General features: G+C 56.4%; 2 protein-coding genes across 11 annotated transcripts in view; both read right to left on the reverse strand.

The window, feature by feature from the left end:
* LOC111556004 (cytochrome b561 domain-containing protein 1) overlaps nucleotides 1-1,260 on the reverse strand; it is a 6,973-nt gene extending 5,713 nt beyond the window's left edge. For 2 of the 4 annotated variants that reach the window (XM_023232562.2, XM_023232560.2), the window contains exons 1-2: nucleotides 582-1,260; nucleotides 247-350 (exon numbers count right to left, since the gene is read on the reverse strand). In XM_023232562.2, the coding sequence (XP_023088330.1) occupies nucleotides 247-350; nucleotides 582-729 (252 nt within the window). In that variant the 5' untranslated portion in view covers nucleotides 730-1,260. Of the gene's footprint in view, nucleotides 1-214; nucleotides 351-581 lie in introns of those variants that run through there. The other 2 variants (XM_023232559.2, XM_023232561.3) reach the window with 2 other exon arrangements.
* An 831-nt stretch (nucleotides 1,261-2,091) lies between these two features.
* Nucleotides 2,092-11,005, reverse strand: ATXN7L2 (ataxin 7 like 2). Of its 7 annotated transcripts, none has more exons than XM_023232554.2 (13): nucleotides 10,822-10,959; nucleotides 9,376-9,562; nucleotides 8,764-8,829; nucleotides 8,275-8,379; nucleotides 7,668-7,878; nucleotides 7,086-7,372; nucleotides 6,438-6,520; nucleotides 5,803-6,056; nucleotides 4,768-4,966; nucleotides 4,502-4,623; nucleotides 3,165-3,960; nucleotides 2,777-2,854; nucleotides 2,167-2,308 (listed from the first exon to the last, which is right to left on the reverse strand). In XM_023232554.2, the coding sequence occupies exons 3-12, from the start codon at nucleotides 8,798-8,800 to the stop codon at nucleotides 2,813-2,815; spliced, it is 2,136 nt and encodes a 711-aa protein (XP_023088322.1). In that variant the 5' UTR covers nucleotides 8,801-8,829; nucleotides 9,376-9,562; nucleotides 10,822-10,959; the 3' UTR covers nucleotides 2,167-2,308; nucleotides 2,777-2,812. The 7 variants fall into 7 exon arrangements, with proteins under 7 accessions (XP_023088320.1, XP_023088321.1, XP_023088323.1 ...); XM_023232556.2 differs by having other exon boundaries at nucleotides 8,520-8,829; XM_023232552.2 differs by lacking the exon at nucleotides 9,376-9,562 and having other exon boundaries at nucleotides 2,092-2,308; nucleotides 10,822-11,005.
* Between the last annotated feature and the right edge of the window lie 1,280 nt (nucleotides 11,006-12,285).

A 12,285-nucleotide genomic window follows, 5' to 3' on the forward strand; every position in this document is an offset into this window, starting at 1 on the left:
TCCCTCTTTTTTTTTTTTTTTTTTTTTTTTTTTGAGACGGAGTCTCCCTCTGTTGCACAGGCTGGAGTGCAGTGGCGCAATCTCGGCTCACTGCAGCCTCCACCTCCCGGGTTCAAGCGATTCTCCTCCCTCAGCCTCCCAAGTAGCCGGAACTACAGGCGCGCGCCATCATGCCTGGCTAATTTTTGTATTCTTAGTAGAGACGGGGTTTCACCATGTTGGCCAGGCTGGTCTCGAACTCCTGACCTCAAGTGATCCACCCGCGTCGGCCTCCCAAAGTGCTGGGATTTCAGGCGTGACCCACTGCGCCCGGCCTCCTTCACTTCTATTCTCCATCAGGGGACCTGTTTCTGAGGAAGTAGTTCGGTCTGTTCAATCGTCTGCCCTTCCCCCACAGCACCCCAAACCCCATTCTTCCAGGATCCCTGGGGCCTCGCCCCACCAGGCCCTCAAAATCCCTCCACTGTTTCTGTCTCCCCTTTACAGCTGAGGTCCCTCCTCCAAGTCTGCCGCGCTCCCAGGCGCTGCCCCTCCAGCATCTCCGCTCCGCCCCCTTCCGCAGCCCCGCCCCACACACTCACTGGTTCCTGGACGGGACAGCGCTGTCAGAAAGATGGTGAAGCCCAAAGCTACCAGGTGCGCCAAGATCCCACTGCCTCTCCGCAGCCAACGGGTCAGTCTCGGCTCCCCAGCTGAAGCGGGAACCAGACCTACCTCCAAGGGCTGCATGGCCGTGGCCTGCGGGCTCGCACACTCCAGCTGCCCGAACACGTCTTCCGGGTTTGCGATCGCGGAGGCGGCGACGGCTGCAGGAGAGGCTCCTCCCCCGGGACGCCGCCGGCAGTGCGACGGAGTGGCCCACAGCGCCCTCTGGGGGCTGGGGGGGAAGCGCGAGTGCCCCGGAGAGGCCCGCTCCCGCGAGAGCCCGGAGGCAGAAGGGGACCGAACAGTTCCCGGCCCACCTTCATTTGTTTCTGTGTGTCTGTCTACAAGGGCCTAAATCCCAAGCAGCCTGTGGAAATACAGTTGTGGCAAACGATTTCAGTGAAACCCCAAAGCACACACTTGGTACGCTGAACCGAGCGTGAAACCAGTGTTTGGAGCCGATTTCTGGTAGTACTGGATTTCCCTGGCTGTGCGCACTCTCCTGCCACCTCCTTCTGTGTTGTTCAGGGAACAGCCTTCCTCCCTGCCTAAAAGCAAGGAGACTAGGAAAGGACATGGCCAAAATATAGTGCCTTGAACCTGGTGGACCAAAGGAGAGAGATGCAAGTCTCATCTCGCATCTGCACGGGAGTGGTTCCCAGCGAGATAAACGGAATAACTAGGGCACTCCCAGCCCTGCCGCCTCCTCAGCAGCTGCTCAGCCCTGAGGAGCCAGGTGATCCTGAGGGACCAAGGCCTCCCACACTCCGGTGGCCTCCCACACCACCAGTTCTGCAAGTGATGATGCCTTTTCCCTTCCTGCCTCCAAAAAAGGTGTGGTTCAACCCAAGGAGGCCTCCCTGGGAAAGGTTCTACCCCTTCCTTAAAGGCAAACCCACAGGCCGGGAAGGAAGGCTGTCCAATAGAAAACAGGAATATCCCAACAGCAATGACCAACCCAGCTCAAGCTCCCTAAGTGGCTGAGAAAATGAGGTTGCTGGTAAGAGGTGAGAAAAGCAGGAACAGCTGAAGAAAAACAGGCACTAATTCAGGGAGGGATGGACGCCTAGGGTTGCTGAAGGCCAGAAAAGGGTCACAAGCCAATTCCCAGATCCTCAGGGCAAGGATCCCAGAGAAGAGCCAGAAGTGCAGCTTCCCCTCTCAAGTTTCTCTTCCCAATGGGGCCATAGTCGTCTCTGGGGTCAAGACTCAGGAAGCCTTGCTCATTCAGAGCCACACGCCTCATCATCCTGTCTGGAGAGACTCCCCCAGTGACACAAACCCCACACATTTTTCACACTATTGAAAGTGAGAAGATGACAATAATACTAATAATAATGAGCATAAAAGACTTTTGCAGGCAAGCTATGGGAGCTGGAGTCTTGCTGCCTATCATCTCAGCCTCCCAGGGTAGGGCTGGGGACAGTAAGGACACTCATTTTGTTATTTTTTTCCTTCCTTTTCTATGTTTCTGTTTTTATATTTTCATAGCAGCAACAGAACAGGGAGACAGTCTTGAGGTATTTTAAAGAGCTTTTTTTCTTAAAAAAAATAATATAAAGTTATAAAAAGCGGCAGCAGCCTGGGGCCCGGATCTGGAGGGGAGGAGGTGCTGGCGGCTCCGTTGCAGTGGGCAGGCACTTTCTCGTTAATGGGTTTTTGACTGCAGGAAGACAAGAGGCAAGAGAAAGGGTCAGGGTGGGGGCCTACCAGCTGTCCTACCCAGTGAACTGTGTGGACTACAAGGGCTAAAGCTTGATTTCCTTCTGCTGGCCTGGTGAGTAGAACTGAGCAAGGGGGAAGATGAACGCCAGCTCACCAGGGGCAGCCTGGGTAGTGAAGCTGGAGAATACACAGGGTTTATGATTAGGCCCACATCTAACCCAGGAGAGCACCCCCATCCCACCTCCTGGCAGAGATCATATGGGGAGCACATGGCACACTACGCCAGGGCTCCCACCAGAAGAGGCAAATAAAACTGGCTGCCGACTTTACTGGAAACCCTGGAGAACTTGCCTGTCACCCGCACACCTGGAGGCGGGCACATGTGCATAAGTGGACATGGGGTTGTGTGCCTGCCCTCTGAGGCCCTGATGCCCAGAGGAAAATCCAGTGAGGCCAGCCCACCCACCTTGCTGCTCGGCATGTTAGGCTGTGACCCAGGGACTCAAACTCCCTTTCCTTCAGGGAAGAGAGGTAGCTCCAGTACCTGGAATGAGGGTCACAGCCAATTCAGAAAGAAGTAGCCCTTCGATTACAGCAAAAGCAGGGGTGGAGGGGTGCCGCATCTCCTCAGCCCAAGGGAAAGGGTTAGGGATAGGGGAAGGTTCACCAGGCAAAAGCTGGAGTCACTTTGCTAAGAACTGCCCTACCTCTTCCTAAAGAAAACAGTCCAGGAACTCTCTCTCAACTTCCCCTTCCTCCCTTTCCCTGCACAAACACCAATGTAGCATCTTCTCTGTATCAGGTACCCCCCGTGTGCCCCACCCTCATCAATCTTCAGGGAGCCTGGCTGGTACCTTCAGTGTAGAGCACTTCTCCTCAAAGGCCAGGGCCGGGCCTGGCTTCTTGCGGCGCACAGAGCAGGCCACATCAGCAGGGGCACCAGCCTGACAGTGCTTGGCCTTCACTGGCCGGCAGTAAGTGGCCAGGTTTTTCCGCTTCTTGGCCACCTCCTCCTCAGAGAGGCAGTTGGTTGGCAGGGCCTTGGCTGGGTGTCCAGCTGCTCCCCGGTTCTCCAGCTGAGAAGCCTTGACTGGTGTAGGGAGCTGATGAGGGGAACCACGACAGTCCAGGGGCCCTGCCCGCTTCACTCTTGGCCCCATTGTCCCGTTAAGCCCCATGCTCAGGGCTGTTTTAGTTTTGGCCGAGAGGCCCCGACAGCCAGAGGGTTTGCCTTTTCCAGTGGGCTCCAGGATGCAGGTCCGTTTAAGAGTGGTGGGGCCAGGGGATAACTTCCGCTTTCGAGAAGGGGCCTCCACCTCCACCCCATCCTTGCCTTTGGATGACTTGCTGGCCTTGGAAGGCGGCAGCTTGCTGAAGGACGGGGATGGCGTGTTGGCAGGCAGTGGTGAGGTGATAGCCTGGCTCCCGCCCATGCACTCTGCCTGGCTACAGGCAGCCGCCACACTGGGGGAGCCTGCAGGGTAGCTGGGGACAAGGCTGTCCTTGGTGGGGGGCGTGGAGGCGGGGCAGGCAGGTCTCGGGGGTGGACCTGGAAGGCGGGGGCAGGTGCCTGTAGAGGATGGGCTGAGGGGAGCGGATAACGGGGAGTTGACAAGGTGAGCTGGAGGTTCAGCTGCTGGTGGGATCTTCCTGCAGCAAAAAGAAAGCCCCACTGTGACTGCCAAGCAAACAAGAGAGCTTCCCCCAACACAAGACACACTCGAGTCTCTCTGCCCCACCTAGAAATGGCCAGCAGAGCCCCAGGGTTGCTGCCATCTGCTGGAAGATGCTGGAACTGAGGGTTAGGAAGAAGACACGGGTGTGCCTGTGGAGAGGAATTAACTAGTACATATGAACTAGGAGGTAGCCCACTAGGAACTTCATTTTAAATCTTGGTTTGGGCATCCCCTAACCCTAGTTACCCAAAAGGTACTGAAAGTGATGGATGAGAGTCTAGATTCAACACCAGACCACCTTAAGAGGGCAAGGCTTGGCCCTGCCTTAGCCAAGCTCTAGGTTGCCAAGTTTTCCCACCTCCTTTTCATGCCACTCCCTATCTGGGGTTCTGCTGGCAAACGGCCAAGGCACACCTATGGGTATACAGGAAAGATCAGGGCTTCTGAAATCCAGGTATGTCTGGAGCCTGGGAATTTCCATTCTAGAACTTCCATTCTGGGCTCAAGAGACTTACTTCCACATGTGTGAGCTGAGGTGCCGTTCCAGCATGGAGCTGAGTGCTGAGCAGAACCGGTCCAGCCGGCGGCTAAACACATAGCATCCTGGGCTCACCAGCCGGCTCCCAAAGGTGCAGAACTAAAGGCAGAAGGACAGTGCATGGTTGGCAGGGTCTGGGGTGCACAGAGGGCATCTGCACACAGGATCTGGCCTCTTTTCCCCGTATTGTGGGCCAGGAGTGCTCGGCCACCCCCTCCCTAGGCCCGTGTCCCAGGTCCTTACCGCCTGTGGCCGTGGGGGCCGGGTTGCATAATGGCAGTCAGGGGGTAGGTGGAGGTCGTCAGATGTCCCCTCCTCCTCACTCTCCTCGCTGGATGCCTGGGCCCCACCCCGGGGCATGGGGAAGGGGAACAGGCCTGGGTCCCCATCACCACCACAGGGGCCTTCATCATCCAATTCACTCTCGGAGGAGGCCCGGGACCTGTAAGGGCCAAAAGAGATGCGAGGGGAATGTGACTATTGTGGGGTCAGAGGAGGGGCATCCTTGAACCCACCAAGCTCAAAGAGCAGGGCACTGGTGCAGACACCCTTCAGGGCAATCAAAAGAGGACAGAAGGAAGGGAAGGACAGGAGGGAACAACAGAGCTCACAGAGTAAAAGACAGAGAGACTGCTCCCAAGGGATTCTCTCCTCAGCCCCTTCACCTCCCAGCCCCTTCCTCCTCAGGGGATAATCTGCTGCAGATCCACCTCCTCCAGAAAATCTTCGCAATTAAATTGTACCCAGCTCTGGTCAACCCAGTCAACTCGCTCAACCCCCTTCTTGCATTACATATTCCTGTGAGCCTGTCTGTGAGCTGAGCCTGTGTTTCGTGTCTGCCCCTTGTGTGACAGGCAGAGATGCATGTATGTCTCCTTCAGCAAGTCAGGCTCTCCCTGGGGTCTGGCGCAGCCTCTGCACACGAAGGGGCAAGTGAGTGAATACACATAGGGCTGCCTTGCCCGGGACTGTGACCCTCTCGGCCTTTCGGCTCCCCAGTGACAAGTTTCGGCCTGTTGGAGGCAGCTCGGAAAATGTTCACATCCCAAGTATTGGATCTGGCACGCTGCCGAGGGGCTGGGGTGCTGTGGTCTGCTTGGTTGGGAACAGGGGAGTCTCCTGCTTCCATACCACTGTCAGGAGCCCCAGGAATCCCCCCACACTCAGGGCTGAATGACTGCATCTTAAAGGACACTCCCTGAGCCTGTTTCCAGGGGCCCCTGATGGCTTAGGGGCCAAATACCCCCAGGTGAGGTAGGGGTTGGATTCTAGACGTACCTGGGCAGTGCACAGTATGGGTAAGTCTGCTTGGCACGAACAGAGAAGGTGCTGCTGGGAGCAGCCACCGCTGCCACAACCTGGACTGAAGAGGGGAGCTCCTGGGAGGGGCGCTCGAGAAGTTGCTCCTTGCGCCCTGGGCTCTTCTCCTTGGGAGACTCTCCTTTGCGGGAGTTGGCCTTCAGCTCTGCCACCAGCACGTCAAAGTCCTTGGCCCGGCCCTGGACTTCCCGGCGCTGGTGTACTGAGTGGATCTGGAATACAGCAGGGTGGAGAGCTGGGGAGTAGGTATGAACTGAGCAGGGGTGAGGTATGGCAGGGTGCTTTGGCCTGGGCAAGCTTGGGGGTAGGGAGAGATGTGGGCATATTTGCAGCTATGTGCATGTGTCTTTGTTTCACTCCCCCATGGGGCCAAAACCCTCCTTTGGGATGGAGGAATCTGGAAACTCCCTCCTTCCCACTGTTCCCACCTTCTGCCCAGGAAGGGCATCCCCATCTCCCCTTCCCTTGGGTGGGCCTAACCGCCTTCCCTTAAGCTGGATCTTCAGTAACATCGACATTCCTCTCCTTGCCCAGGGAAGGAGTGGGCAAGCCCTGTGCTGTCCTCCCTCATTGTGCAGTGGGAAGGGGGTTACCTTGCAGGTCAACAGGCGGGTACAGATCTTTTTGGTCTCTGGATTTATTACCCCACACTGCCTGTTGAGGTCGCACTCCTTCCCTGTGGGGAAAGCAGTTCCAATGAACCTCAAGACCATTTCCAGGAGTTCACAGGAGGATCTGGCTGCTTCCTGCCAAGGGCCTGAGAAGAACTGGTACTAAAGCAGAAGAGCCTATAGCCCTCGGCCTGGGGCTCTACCTTCCAGAGAAACTCTGGGCATCAACATCTCTTTGCTGGGTGTGAGAACCATCCCTATCCCAATCTCAGATGCATCTTTTGGGACTTCAAGCCCAAAGCAGGGCAACACATATCAAGAAACAGAAGCAGCCATGGGCATCTGGGGTGCCAGAGAAGCCAGCTGTGAGATGTGCCCTGGATCTAGGTGAGAAAAGAGAGAAAGAACTTCACCTCCTGGGCATGGGCTCCCTCAGCCTTGATCAGGAGACACAGGATGGAGAAGCTTCCCGGGAAGCAAGCAGGTCAAGAGGTGACAGGGCTCCTGTACCCTATAACCTGTGATGGCCAGGCCCATAAACCTGACCTCCTCCTCATCTGGCCCAAGGACAAAGCAGCCCAAAGGAGTCCCCACTCTACATTCTGGACCCCCAAGACCACAACTACTCACGAGCCATCTTCCGGTGGGTTTTAGGGGGCAGCCTGGTCCCACTGGGCTCCTTTTCAGGAGGGGTGCCTTCAGCCCAGTGACTGGACCCCTCACTGGGGATGATCTCCACGTTCTCTCTGCCAGGAGGTTCTTTAGAAGGGGGAGCCATGGGAGGTTTTCCAGGGGAGTCCTTGGTGAGACCCCCTGGCTGGCTGAGAAAAGCAGAGGGTGGGGCCACCCTGATTCCATGTCCATCAGGCTTCGGGAGACTGGACATCTTCTCCAGATTCACCACAGGCACGAAAAGGCTACATATAGAGAGAGGGGGTTGGCTGGGGGAGGGGAGGGGAGGCCTGGGGCCTGGACTCTAGCCCAGAGCCATCTCTTTCCCAGCCCTGGAATTTCGGTGGGCTCCAGCAGGGGTGTGAAACACGGGAAGAGGAGACCCCATCTTCCCTGGAATATATGGAAGGAAGCTGCAGACAGGGCGGCTGCCTCCTGCTGTGAGGAGTACGCCTCGACCCAGGGCTGCCTGTATTGATGTCAACCCATCCATGGGTCAGGGTCAGGGCCAGTCTTAGAAAGTCTCCAGCCTCTCCTTACCAGAGGTTGTCCTTCTGGGTCTTCTCAGGAGGCTGGTGGCCACGGCTCCGGGACCCCTGGCCCTTCTCCCTGGAGGAGGTTTTCGTGGAACCTGGTGCCCTACAAGCTGGGCCCTGCCCATTCACTACATGGCATTTCTGAGAGCTGGCAGGGGCTGGAGGTGGGGGTGGGGCCCGGGCATAAAGCTTGCTGAGGGGCCCATGTCTTCTTTCTGTCACCAGGAGGTGGAAAGAATAATCGAGGTGAGTGGTATCACCACTTCCTTCCCCAACCTAACCCTGTCCATAGACTCACATGAGAGAATCTGAGTTTCCATAAATTAGATTGTAAACATGCCTCCTTCCCATTTGAATCTGAGCCTTTAAGACTCAAAATTCAAGACCTAGCTTCCTGAACTTCTTAACTCCTCCCTTAACTCCACTGGATGCCAGAATTTTGTTCAAACAATATTCCGACTCCCCACAATGCTCTGAAGCCACCCCCAGGACCTTCCTATTCTCAACACCACCCTCCATTACCCCACAAGACCTCCTGACTGACCCCGTCCTCAGAGTTCCATGCTCCACATTCCCCTGACCCTTTATCTCCTCCCTAGGGCTCCCCTCACCGCAGTGCTTCTGGAAAGCTTGAGGCTTCACCACTTGGCTGCAGTGGTTACACACAACCAAATAGAAGTCATCATGGGCAGGGCAGTGCCCGAAGATGGACATGTCTGCAATGACAGAAGCCCATGTCACTGGGGCTGAGGATCCCAGGGTTTCCCTGGAAGATCGGAAAACACTCCCATCCCACCATTCAGAAGGCACTTCACCTCCCCGCTGACATAACAAGCTCCATGCTGAATGCTCCCACCTTCTAGAGTTCAATCTAAGCAGTTCCAAAGGGTATGCGCTTTCAGGTGAGTGGGCAATCACCTATGATTAGGATCTCCAACAGCAGGTCACAGGAGCCAGAGCAACCAGCCGACTCAGACCTATCAAAATGAGGGTCCCCAGACAGCTGCTTCAAGCAGCCACCTCCTTCTGTAGTGTGGTGGAAAAGTGGAGCGTGGTCCTGTCTGCCCTGGGTCCCAGCCCTAATGTGTGTCGACTCCCACCTTCTTTAATGAGGGTCATGGCATCCAACTTCTTCATGTTTTTGCTACTCTCCTCCAGCTCAGCCCCTAGAGGAGAAACACAGCTCAGAAGGTTCAGGGCCAGTTTTAGGGAGTCTCCAGCCTCCCCTTACCAGAGACTGTTCTTCCCAGAAGACAACCCAGAGGTTGTCTCCTTTCCAGAAGCCCCAAGCAGGGCCTGCAGCTCAACAGTATGAAGCCCACACTCCATGACAAGCTCTTGGTGTGAGGACCACTTGGGGAACCTTTCAGTGGGTCATTCTCAGATGCCCATCTTCCTTCACCTGCTGCATCTGGACTAATACGGTCCCACTAAGAAGAATCCATCCGCCTTTCTTATAGGTGGGTTGCACCTCAAGGTGCAGTTCAGGGCTCCACTGCTAACTAGTTGGGTGACTGGGTAAGTATCATCTCTTTTCTGGGCCTGCTTCCCCATTTTAAAGGGGAAACAGTCCTTAACGAAGTTTTCTATCCCTGAGTCTCTTCTTGAGATTTCTCTTGAGATTTCTCAGATGGGTCCTTTCTGCTACTATGTGGCATCCCAAATAGATACTCTCCCAGGTCCCCACCCCCATGAATTCCATTTTGCTCCACCTGGGTTACCACAGCATTGTCAAAGTTACACCCAGCTTCTCAGGTCCTGCACTGATAGGATGGTCACAGAGCAGAAAAACTGCTGTCTTTGGTCCTTGAGCATCTTCAAAGTCTCCTTGGTCAGCTATGCAAGTCCCTCCCCTTCTTAGAGGGGCTTTGGGCAGGGGTTGCCCTTGTACCTCAGTTTCTGGGTTAATGACAAAAACATCTTAGCTGTGCAAAGCAGCTTTTTCCCCATCCCCCTACCTCTCTCCTCCCCCCTCCCTCCTCTACGCCCCCTCCCTGTCCCTTGGAAAAAAAAAAATCAATTCTGAGTCACCAAACCCGTCTGACTCCATTTCCGGTTCTCAATGCACCCAGACCCTGACAATGGCCCCATCCTTGCCCACCCAGCATGGGGCAGTCCCAGGGTGGCCTGGGCTCCCGCTTAGGTCTGATCTCTGATGCCCATTAACAGATACGCTCCTTTCTAGGATGAGAAGATTGTTGACAATCTTATATAATATCCAGATTATGAGGGGTGGTGGGTTAGGCACGCAAGAGACAAGGGGCAGCTCCCACTCTTAAGTCCGTGAAATGCAAGTGCGGGGAATGATGGACAGAACGAAACTGGGAGTCGGATGTCTCAGAGGAGAACAAGTGTCATTAGAGACCCCTCCATGCAGTCTCCTCCTCCACCTCTTCTCACTTGCAAACTTCTTCAGGGGCGTGATGCCTGCTGTCACCCCGAAAGGCCACGAGGCCAGGTGCTCCCTGGGGCCCAGAAGACAAAGATCAGAAGAAGGGGCTGTAGGCCCGCTCACTAAGACACTCAGGGGCCTAGAGAAGGTGGGAGTCAGAGGAGAGAGCCAAGAGGCAGGGCAAGAGGCCTGGGAAAGGACAGTGGGTTGGAGGCATGGATGGATGGACCGAAGGATGGAGGGAGGGAGGGAGGACAGATGGATGGACGGACGAACTAACGCGGAGGGGGCGGGGGTCTAAAAGCACTGCAGCTGCAGGCAAATGCCGAAAAGGAGCAGGAGGTGTGGGGCAAAAGGCGAAGGAACAAGGAGGGTGAGGAAGGGGGCACAGAAGTGGGGTGCGTGGGAAACACGTGGAGAAGACTGTTGCGGACAGGGAAAGCCGGAGGCAGGTGCAGGAGGGGCGCGAGCTGAGGGGCAGCAGGCAAGGAGAAAGATAAAGGCAAGCCTATGTGGGGGGCAGGTATTCGGGACTGGCAGAGGCAGAGATGGGCAGGGTGGGCGCCGAGCGGTGAGCCGGCGCTAGGACCCGGAGGCGCGAAGGTGACGGAGCGGGCGGGCACTAGGACCCGGCGGGTCCTTTGTTTGGGGGGCCGGGGAGCCGGACGGCGGCTCCAGTCGGCGGCTCCCCTCAGCTGGCGGGGGCCCGGAAGGGGGGAGGGGAGACAGTGATGGGGTCCCCGGACTTTAGGATGGCTTCACTCACCGTCAGTCGCGGGCAGGTCGGCCCGCTCCACCCACGAGCTCCAGCTCTGTCCCGCGAAGTCATCGAGACTCGGCACTCGCCGCTCCAGAGCGGCCATTGCTGCCGCCGCGCGTTCACGCACCGCCATCACCGCCGCGGACGCGCGCCCGCCCTGGCGCCGCCGCCGCGCGGCCCCCTCCCCCTCGCCCCGTCGCGGGCACGCCTCCCCTTTCCCCCCCACCTGCCTTTCCAGCTCAGTCTTTGCGCAAGCGCAGCACAGGTTGCCTGTTCCCGGCCCCTCTCCCTCCCGCACAGCTTTCTGGGAAGTGTAGTCTTGGAGCGGATGCTATTGCCTACCGAGCTTGCAGCAAGAGTCCTTCCGAAATGCAGAATTGCAGGGGGAAAAAAGAAGACCAAAGCTCCAGGATCTCCTCTTCTAATCCTTATGCACACATTATTTGTGCTACCAGTCCACTCTCCCAAGCTCACTGCACCTCTCCCCAGCCCCAAACCTCTCTCTGCCCAGACACCCCTCTAAGCCGTGCGTCCGCCAGCTGGCTGGCGCCCCTTCCCGGGCTGGCGGCCACGAAGCGACTCCGCTCCCCTGTAGATCGAATAGGGTAGGTGCAGGGAGGTGGGCGCTGTGAATCAGAAGGGCAAGGGGAGGGAGTCTGTAGGATGTGCTGAAGGACACCGGGGTGGTGTGGGGGAGGGCCTCGGCTCCCGTGTCGTGCCTCCTCTGTGGGAAACCCACACTGCCCTGATGCACAGCAGAGGGTTGGAGTGGCGTTGTCTGGGTTTGAGAGGACCTAGCCAAGCTGACCAAAATCACCTGTCACGATGACAGAAGGCTGTCTCCGAGCCAGAGCCAGCCCTGGAACTGGGGTGGCCCCGAGGCGGCTGGTGTTTGCAGCATCTCTGCTGATCCCTCTCTCTTCTCCTGAGAACTGCGATCGATTCCCTGTACCGCCTCTTCCCAAACCCTGGCTGGACCCTGACTCCATCCATCACTTTGCCTTCTTTTTCTAATGAATACTTTCTCTGCTGGAAGGGCTGCTTCTGAAGCCTCGGCATAGGGAGATTTCTCATCAGAGCTGTCATCTTCCTTGCTAAGGTCTGGAAAGTACCTTAATCATCCATTTATTTCATCTTCTCAGCTGATAACATTTCTTCCCACCCTCACACAATCAAGAGACAAAAGTCTGCCTCCTCCATTTCCCACCCCAACCCCCCATCACATTAAAAAAGAAATACTAATCGTTTTTCCTCGTCATCGTCTCACACCTCACCCCCTACTCTTGGTCCTTTAGCTAAGGAGAAAACAAGTTTGGGAGCAAGACCTTAGATTTTCTTCTTTTCATCCAGGGAAGATATAAGTACTTCAAGAATAATCTCTGAGGGCAGGGAATCTCAACCTGAGACCCACAGATGATCCCTAGGGCATCCAGGAATCTGCTAAAACTTAAATGTTCAGTTGTACCCAAG

The sequence above is a fragment of the Piliocolobus tephrosceles genome, chromosome 1 (genome assembly GCF_002776525.5).
Source record: "Piliocolobus tephrosceles isolate RC106 chromosome 1, ASM277652v3, whole genome shotgun sequence".
Classification (NCBI taxonomy): domain Eukaryota; kingdom Metazoa; phylum Chordata; class Mammalia; order Primates; family Cercopithecidae; genus Piliocolobus; species Piliocolobus tephrosceles.

Excerpts from the sequence above, each read along its gene's own strand:
- ATXN7L2 (XM_023232552.2), bottom strand. The coding sequence starts at position 10,948 with ATGGCGGTGCGTGAACGCGCGGCGGCAGCAATGGCCGCTCTGGAGCGG. Across the intron at positions 6,521-7,085 it reads AACCCACCGGAAGATGGCTC|GGAAGGAGTGCGACCTCAAC; the intron begins GTGAGTAGTTGT and ends CTTTCCCCACAG. Across the intron at positions 2,855-3,164 it reads AGAAGTGCTCTACACTGAAG|GTACTGGAGCTACCTCTCTT; the intron begins GTACCAGCCAGG and ends CCCTCATTCCAG.